This window comes from Scomber japonicus, chromosome 1 (genome assembly GCF_027409825.1).
Source record: "Scomber japonicus isolate fScoJap1 chromosome 1, fScoJap1.pri, whole genome shotgun sequence".
Classification (NCBI taxonomy): Eukaryota; Metazoa; Chordata; class Actinopteri; order Scombriformes; family Scombridae; genus Scomber; species Scomber japonicus.
Window position 1 is genome coordinate 30813634 of NC_070578.1, and position 9644 is coordinate 30823277.

The window sequence follows — 9644 nt, forward strand, 5'->3', positions numbered from 1 at the left end:
GTTACAACAAAGCAGAAACACTCCGGGGGTCCCCAGGTGAACTGCCATGTGTGACTCATCAATACAACAGGCACAAAGTGATGAAATATTATTTTAAGTGAACAATGTGAACCCTTTCCTGATTTCTTCACCTCATCAGATTTATTATGAATCCGTCTTAGTCCAAAACATTGCATATTTGTGCCGGTGAAATGATTATATATGGCTGAAATCCATTGGGTATACAACAAAACATAGCACCTCTGCTTTTGCAAAACGATGAGATTGTAAATATTTGTTTGCACTTTGTATATTATAGTTTTTGACATTTTATGAATCCAGGTTTCATTGTAACAGATATGGTGCTACAGAAAGTAAAGGGGTTATCAATGTAGCTGGCTTACTATGGCATTATTACCAATGTAGATGAACCACTCATTAGTCTTTATGGTTGGTACAATGCTTTCATTTCATTTGACAGCAGCATAAACTGTACAGATTAAAACAGACAGGTATATAATTTTGATGTGGTTTTAGATATAATGTGGTACAAGAAATAAGTGGTGCATAAATATTTCATGTGACATTTAGAAATAATTGACTGTTTGCTAAGCCGCGCTCCACTTATGGTGCAGACATACAAATCTATTGATGGCTGACAAGTCAAAGGATCCTGTTAATGTTCTATCCGGCCACATGGTGCATAATGGATACGGCCCGTCACAGCTAGTTTACTGACCAACCGCCGTATCTGAATTTGCATGACCTCGACTCAACCTCAACGTTATGCAAATGAGATCCGTCCAGCACATCACTGCTGCCTTGAATCCATATTCTGCTATTGCATTGCATATTTCTCACCTCAAATACTTTCAGAAACATACTTGAGTGTACTGTCCGGTTGTAAAATGAGGTCATTTGTAACACGACCACCAAAACAGCAGAGCAAAATCCAAACACTGCCCAACTCGCAGTACCTCACTCATCACATCACCCACCTGCCAGAAAGTTCAGTGGTCCGGTGTGTCCAGATGCATCCTCGCCATTCCTGTGTGTCTGCACCATTAGTTACTGTTGCTATGGCTGTCAAGATTTTTCCTCTAGCACAGCACATATACAATTTACAGTGGTAATGTGGTTTACCAGCTAGAACATTTTGGAACAATGGGTCACTGATTTAAGTCTGAAAAAAACTGAAACTGAAAAATGACACTGGCAAATTAGATCAGCTATAGCTAGCTAGCTACCTCCTGCAAGAGCACTGTATGTCCCAGGCACAGCGACGGCATCCCCACCAGTTCGTGATTCATGTAGTAAACATGGAAATAAACAGCTTCCTTCTTGTAATGTAGTGTAGAGCTGGTGTCATACATATGATAAGGAACAAATTCAAGATCAAACAATTTATGCATTCTAATAACAGTATGAAGAATTAGTGGATTATTAGCTTATACATAGAGGCAGTATGTTTTTACTTTCAATACTACGAGAAAAAATGCTTTGAGCATGTGAGGATGAGTCAAGTCACACCGAATCACAACAGAAGTTTTCTCAAGGCACTTTTCACATAGAGCGGGTTTAGACCATCCTCTTTAATTTACACAGACCCAACATTCCCCCATGAGCACTTAGTGACAGTGGAAAAGGAAAAAGTCCCCTTTAAACAGGAAGAGACGTCAAGCAGAGCCGGGTTCTGCGTTGGGTGACCATCTGCGTGGGCCGGTTGGGTTGAGAGAGAAAGGGGGAGGGGGAGAAGGGAGAGAGAGGGACACAGAGAAGCACAGCAACAACAACAATAATAGAAATATGACTAATAATAATAAAAGCAGCAGCGGTGGGAGTCACGCTGGACAGCAGTCGGACTCCAGACGAAGGTCTCTTGTGAGATGAGAAACCACAGAAACTCTGGGGAAGATGCCAAGTCAGTAACATTCATTATTGATGCATAAATGCATACAGATAGAGAGGGAAGGGAGGAGAGAGGAGCTCAATGTATCATGGGAAGTCCCCTGGCAGTCTAGGCCCATCACAGTATAAATAGTTTTATTGATAAGGAAAGTTTTAAGCCTACTCTGAAACATACAGAGGGTGTCTGACTCCCAGACCCAAACTGGAGGATGGTTCCACAAGAGAGGAGCCTGATAGCTGAAGGCTCTGCCTCCCACTCTACTTTTGGGGATTTTAGGAACCACAAGTAAGCCTGCATTCTGGGGGTGTTACAGGGGGGGTGATAGGGTAGTATGAGCTCTTAAAGATATGATGGAGCCTGACCATTAAGGGCTTTGTAGGTGAGGAGAACATATGTGATCACTAACATTGTAATAACATCCAGACCGCCTCCCACACTGTGGATGTGGTAGTTATGAGAGGAGCTGCTTTTCTTTTAATGTAACCTGTAACCTCACAAAATGATATCATTATCTAATGATATGCTAACTCTTGGCCTGAGAGGTAACACTGGGTTAGGTTACTACTGTAGATACGTATAATTAACTGGATATCAACATTTTGCAGCTTACATTAGAGCAGACACACACTTTTGTTATTATGTTCCTTCTTTTGGAAAGGATTAAAAAAGATGCCACCACACTCTGTATCTTACAACGCCGCGTGTGTACAGCTGAAAGGAGAAATCCAAAGCACAATCGCAGTCCAGGGGAGGGGTTTAGCAAACAATCATTCGTTTCATCAGTCACACTTTTGTAATGTGACACATTGGCTTCACCACGTACATTTTTTAAAAGTCACTAAGCAAAATGTAAATGTGAAAAGTGGAGCGGCAGAAAGTAATTGGTGCTAGCGGCCGCACAGGCTCCAGACATTTCGGGTCAGGTATTGGCAGGCCCAGTGCCTCATGTACTTGAATATTTGGATAATTTGTAATAACCACTTGATTTGAATATCAGTCAAATTCATGTAAGAGTTATTCCATGTTGTTAAAATAGAGGGAATCATTAGAATAACGTCAGTGTTGTATCACAGTAGTTTAGTGAGCTGTATTAAGGAATTAAATGTATACGGTATTTTATATTTTTGCAGCTCTGAATTTTTACTGCTATTTACTTCTAATGTTGGAGGATCTGTACTTTTATTGACACTTCACTATGTATTTTATGCTCTTTCCTGCATACAGAACTGTTTATAGCACTGACACATGTGTAGGCCGTCTTTCATTTCAGCAGGGATTGAAAAGCTTGTCAGTGCAGTGCAGCCTGGGTAGCTGCAGTAACATCACACCCTCATCTATTGCTGATGTTCAAGCCAGAGGTAAAGAAAGCAATTCTGAGGGAAAAGCTTTTTGCTATATCAAATAAAAAAATCTATTCTTTCAGCAGAAGAAGAGGGAGAAAATCAATGTTGTCTTTTGTACAATAAAATACTGTAAACTTAAATAAATTGCCTTTAGATCTTCCAATAAACAGTTGCTGTGTGTTGGAGGAATGGTTTGAATGTGGTTTTGCAGATGTAAGGCGTTTCAACTTAATCTCAAACATTACAAAACCTTTTGTTGACCAACGGGCAACTGTACAAGCATAAATACATAAAGGGCTATCAGTGGCAGCAAAACATGATGTGCCTTCAAGGAAAAAGTTCCTGTTGATTATTGAATTGAATTTTATTAAAGTTTTAAGGGGGTTCTTTTTTTAGAGTTCACAGGTGCTGGGAAGAAACAATTCAGGTAATATTCATATGCTGCCTTTTTCAATTTGATATCTCAAATAATAAACAATGGATTCATGATTTCAAGCAGAAGTAGACTAAAGCAGGACTCAGACTCTGCCTACAACTTACTTTTAAGTGCCTAAAGCTGACCCTGCTAATAGACATCTAATGGCTATGTATATATGTACATTATGCTAACTAAGCACAATGAAAGGCAGAGGCTGAAGCTGCATGTCCCATACAGGATGTCAACATCCTCCCCAATTGATGATCCATGTTATGATCCAACAGTATGTTTCCCTTTTACATGTGCTTTTTTGTTTATGAAAATGAAAAAAATTTGACCTACTAGTGCTGCATACACAACAGAAAGACACATCTGCCATGCCTGCTTACAGCTGTTTAACTGATCAGACAATTGGGCCGAGGTTCAGCGAAGGGTCTAGAGTATTTGTTATTGACAGATGTGGGAATTCAAACTTCATCTAAGAACATATTCTTTTTTTTTTCTCGAGTTTTTTGATTTCATTTCATTTGTACATTTGATTATTGCAATATGGTTATGGTTTCCAAGCACACACTAAAGACTATAGCCTTACGTTACAGTAGGCCTTAAATAGAAATGACACTCTGTAGCAGTATTTATCAAAGCACTCAGTTGACTGACTGCCATCTCATAACCGTTGTAAACTCAATTTAAATGAACTGTTGATACAACAAGTACGTGTCTTAAAGGAAATGTTTCAATTTAATAATCAGTATGTGTTATTATGTATGGATATTTATATTATACTGTGCTTTATACTACTAAATAAAACCTGTAAAACAGATGTTTTATTGCAGTGGTCTTTGTGGGAGAAAAAACACAAAATTCACAAATATAAATGTCAAATAATCATTTATGAGAGACTTTTGATGACAGAGGAGCCGACACCCAGAAACAGATCACGGAGGGCTTCAAATAAGATTTCCAACAGTGTAAGTCACTATGTTCATTTCAAACCCACAGGTCATGCCACACAACCAAAAAATGTCAATGAAACTTAAATTGCATTTTATAACACTGATGTGTGTAAAATTAACAATGACACATAAAGAATAACAACATCATGAAGGTTTGAAATACTGCACACATGCATACAGAAGAGCACACAAAATATCAGAAGTGACATCCAGTTAAGATTGATTTGTTTAGGTGTCAAAAGGTGTAGGGAGGAGAAAACTGACTGGTTAAATGTGAAATTAAATCACTTGTACTGCATTTTATCATTTTAAAAGAAGCGTCCTGAGATTCTGATGGTTTTTACATTTACTCTGGATGAGGAGCTTTATTGTAGGTCATCCTCCTCTCTCTTCCTGCATCCCCTGTCTGTGTATCTGCTAAAACTATCAAACGAAGACAAAATGCAAGGCAAGTGATTTTTACAACTCAGTGTGGCTGCGTTACTATTACCTACTACTACTACTACCTATTTTCAGACACAGAGACAAGCTGGTGTTTATGGGCTTGACCAGAATTTCTGCATTCAATTAAACTGATCGCTGAATTATGATGAGGAAAGAATATTTTCAATCTCAATTGTCTGCCAGGAGAGAATCGTCAATCTCAGGAATGGGTAGAATGAATGCAGTATGTCATATCTGCAAGCTTAGATAACTGTGTTAAGTGTGTGTAGATGTGATTTCCCATCATGGCTGTTGCTTTAAGTATTCTTCCTGTAAAATTAGTAATCGACAGGTGGCAGCGTCACCATCTGGGTGAACTCTTCATAGTTGACTGTCCCGTTTGACTTGACGTGTGCCTCTTTAAACAGCTCATCCACTAGAGAGAGAAGACAGAGAGAACGGGTTTATAAGTGAACTTGACGAAAGAGAGCACTGCCTGAAAACTCATTCGTCTCCCACGGTGATTCAGAGCTATGAGATAAACAGCAGTCAGAGTCAGGCACAGTCAGGCAATCAGAAACTCCTCGTCTGTGGGAGTTTTTGACTGCCTGACAGCTGAGCTTCATAGTTTAGAAATGGCAACATTCATAACCTGCACTAAAAACCTGTGTATACTGTCAGTATAATAAGAGTTTGTATCATTTATACACTATCACCAGTACAAATCTAAAGAGTTTGCCTTATTATTGTGGATTTCTATTCAAAAAGCTTGTACATGTTTTAAATATGATGTTAGAAACAATAATTATATAACTGAACATCGTCAGTACTAGAACGTCAGTACTAGTGCATACAGGGACTGTTTTTCTGCATGATCTTTTCTGTTAATGCTTTTGTATTTTTAATTTTAATAATTGAATGCAGGATTTGTGTCTCGCTACTTGAGTAAAAGGTCAAATTAATTTTGAATGCTGCTTTATTGAAGAGCCATTTAGTTCAAAATCAAGCCAACAAAAGTCTTCTGAATCCTCAACAAACTGGTGTATTACAGCAGCAACTGAATGACATCATCTTCATTATTATTACTTAGAACTGCTGCAGATAGGATCTGGACAGCCTCAAAGAGCTATTGTCTCGTCTTTCAGTATAGTGGCATCACTGTCTGCCTCAGTAGTTTAGAAATCCCACAACTTGATGAAAGTCTCCCCAGGGGGAAACAGATAATCTTCATTGAATGTAGCCTGAACTGCTTAATGTGCACAGCATCCATTCGGTGACAGTGTGCTGACAGTACTGTGAGTTGGATCTTTGTGTTGCTTTTAGTCTGGTAAATGTATGAGTATCTATGCTTGGACATTTTTTAAAAACCACACCATCAAAATCAACCCCCAGAGATTTAACTGACTATCTAAATCCCTGCAGGAGTTCATGCATCAAACTCTTATCTTCAAAAATGCTGGACAACTCATTTTTAATACTTTGGCTTTTCTCTCATCATAGTCGGTGTTGACACACCAAAAGTACAGAATCCACTGTGTCCATAAAGAGAAATTACTGTTGTAACTTTCAGTATATAACTCTCAAAACCTCTGTAAGCGTGAACTGAATCGCTAATGAAAACTGGCTGCTGTTCTTGAATGATTTCATATCACCAAAAGTTCTCTCCAAATAATTGGTGTATGCTTCACTTTAGTTGTAGCGTAACAAATACACAAATAGTTTCAAGGTACTACAAATGTGACAAGAAAAGGCAAACTGCAGAGGATTTATGGAATAGCTTGTGATTCCCAGCGAAAAACTGAGCTCAGCTCTAAAGCCAGACTCGCTGCGGTCAGGTTCACAGTGGATTGTTTTCTTTGTTTGGCTCACCGTGCCATGGGAAGATGCAGTAAATGGAAGGAAAAGAAAAAACTCAAGTGTGCTGTATGTATCAGAGCAGTAGTGGCAGCCTGAGCTAGAAATCCATTATTTTGACTGAAAAATGCATTGATTTGTTTTTTTTTGTTTTTTTTCATTTCATAGTTCCAACCATCAGTTACAGTCTCATCTAATGCAAACAGGTTAAAACAAAATCCGCCACATCCCCAACTCCAATCCTTACAAATTCCACTTTTTAGCCATAGACTACTATGGCTAAAAAGTGGAATTTGTATGGTTTGGAGAATATCAAATGGTAAACTATTACCATTTGATATTCACTGCAGTCAGAAACTATCAGGACAGGGGTTTTTCATTGTTTTGGCTCTGCTCCGACACGCATTAAAGTTGAAAAAAGGTCGGCACACTGTAGCTCCTAATGCAGGTATAATTTAATGAGATATTAAGAGTGACGTTTTAAGCTTCTTGCTCTTGAAGAATCTTTGAGGTGTTCACATCCATATTAGGTTATTAGATTAACTTATGGCACTTTTTACTTTGAGGGATGAATAAAAAGTGATACTGTTGGTATAAATATCCTTAAATTAAAGCTGAGTAAGCATTTAAAATCCAGTCTGTACAATAACCCTGAACCAAATATCTCCTTTCTTACTTTGACTTAGAGAACAATACCTAAAACTGCATACTGTGTATTATAAAAAGTAAAACATTTTTGCTGTCAGCTTAGTATTTACACCGCAACTTAGTGGTTTTCTGTAGTCTTTGTGAAGAACAGCTTCCACATTGTGCAGATTCTCCTCTTGAGACTGCTCCTTTTTTAGAATCAGCATTTATAATACTTTACCTTCTTTGTGGGTAAGTTTCTCTCCTAACAATGTGAGCTTGGCTCGGAGCTCAGATGCCTGGATGTATCCTTTCTTCTGCTTGTCCGTCATCCTCAGGGCCGCCAGGATTTCTGACTTGGGGTCTTCCTGTTGCATCTGTCTGTGCATCATGGTCAGGAACATGGAGAAGTCCAGCTCACCTTTCTTGTCTAAACACAAATGCAACACAAATTAGATCCAAAGGCCTTATAATCATGATCATGAAACAAAGATTACTGAGTTTTGTTTGAAATAATGTGTTACTTTCATTTTGACAATAATGGCATTATTTTTTACTGATACTACTTATGATCGACTGTGAGGGCCAGTAGGTGACAGAATACTGAAAATACTGAAAATTCACATAAGGGAATAAAACATGTTTTTGGAAAAGGGATCCCTTCCTTGTTTCTCTATGTATGGTTTCTCTTTTTATTCCTGTTAAGAGCTTTTTGTAGTTTTTTTTTTCAAGGTATTAGATGTTGTACAGAGTGTAATGTCCCCCTTTACACAAATGTTTTTGGTGAAATAAAAGATTATAAATGAATCAGCTACTATTTTGATAACTGATTAATCCTTCAGGTCATGTTTAAAGCAGAAATGACAAACATTTGGTGCTTTAACTCATTGTCATTTTAGTAAATCGCATATTTTTGGGAATCAGATGTTTTTAAAACCAATTAATCTAACACATCATCTACAGATTAATCAATATTAAAAAATAATTGTTTGTTGCAGCCCTAGCTTTAAATTAAACAAAACACATGTGTAGTCAATATTGAATACAGTTAAAAACACACTGATTCAAAATTAACATATGCTAGAAAGACCTGAATGAAATGTCTCAATGTTTATGCTGCTCCTGCACAGTTACGTGTATAAAATCCAAATAAGGATAACTTTTCAGACCTGTTTTAACTTTTTCAGTTAGTTTTTGTGCTGTGCTTTTACCGATTTTGTGAACTTGAAGATGTCTGTCAATTTCACCAAACGTGGGGCTTGTACCCAGGCAGCGCATGACTGTGATCAGGTCCTTAGCGTCAATCTTTCCCTTTTGTTTCTTGTCATGCAAGGAGAAGCACTCCTTGAATTCTGGGAAAAGGGACAAAGGAAATGTATTGAACTTCATCATTGTAGTTTACTTCATAGTATTATTGAGTGAGAGCACTTTCAATATAGTTTACCCATCAAACAAAAGCAGATTGACTTATAATACACTGGCATTTAAGGGAAGTAACAAGACTGAACAAGATCAGACTTTGATCCGATTTTGAAATTTGCTCTTAAAACCGTCTTTGTTTCTATTTCACCATCTTTCACGATGATTATTACATGATACATTTTTGAAGGAATTATTAAAAAGAGGGATTGACAAATAGGACATTTCAAACATCAATTAATCATAGTGACAGATAGATAGAAAACAACATGCGCTGCTGTGGAGTATTCTTACCATTGATTTGAGCTGGTGTGAAGAATTTAGCCTGTAAGATGACAATAGTGTGTTATAGGCAAGTTCATAAAAATGCTGTTACATAAGAAAATATGTTTTAAAAAAGCTTACAGGAGAAAGAAAATGTTGCTCTTACCATTTTTATAGCTCCCTTGTGTCTTTCCAGGAAGCAGAGAGTTGTCTGTAAGCTGCGTCACTCCCCACCTGTCCCTCCACCTCAGTTTAAAGTCCACCACCTGTAAGCCTCCACGTAATTTAATATGTGTTGCTGTGGAAACACAGATATCAGATCCACAGCGCTGCTTTGTCCTTTCCCTTTACCCGTGACCCGTAACCCTTCCAATAAAAAGGAAGGGACCATTTATTACCAGTCAACAACAGTTGTAAGTTTTCTCTACAGCACATTCTGGGCCAAATAAGGT

General features: G+C 37.9%; 1 protein-coding gene across 1 annotated transcript; it reads right to left on the reverse strand.

Annotated features, from left to right (window-relative positions):
• Window positions 1–5268: 5268 nt before the first annotated feature.
• Window positions 5269–9409, reverse strand: calml4a (calmodulin-like 4a). Its single transcript, XM_053320986.1, has 5 exons — window positions 9359–9409; window positions 9223–9253; window positions 8721–8861; window positions 7751–7939; window positions 5269–5464 (listed from the first exon to the last, which is right to left on the reverse strand). Exons 1-5 carry the CDS (start codon window positions 9359–9361, stop codon window positions 5367–5369), a joined length of 462 nt encoding a protein of 153 aa, XP_053176961.1. The 5' UTR covers window positions 9362–9409; the 3' UTR covers window positions 5269–5366.
• Between the last annotated feature and the right edge of the window lie 235 nt (window positions 9410–9644).

Excerpts from the sequence above, each read along its gene's own strand:
- calml4a (XM_053320986.1), bottom strand. Across the intron at positions 7,940-8,720 it reads TCTTCAAGTTCACAAAATCG|ACAAGAAAGGTGAGCTGGAC; the intron begins GTAAAAGCACAG and ends ATTTGTGTTTAG. Across the intron at positions 5,465-7,750 it reads GAAACTTACCCACAAAGAAG|TGGATGAGCTGTTTAAAGAG; the intron begins GTAAAGTATTAT and ends TTCTCTCTCTAG.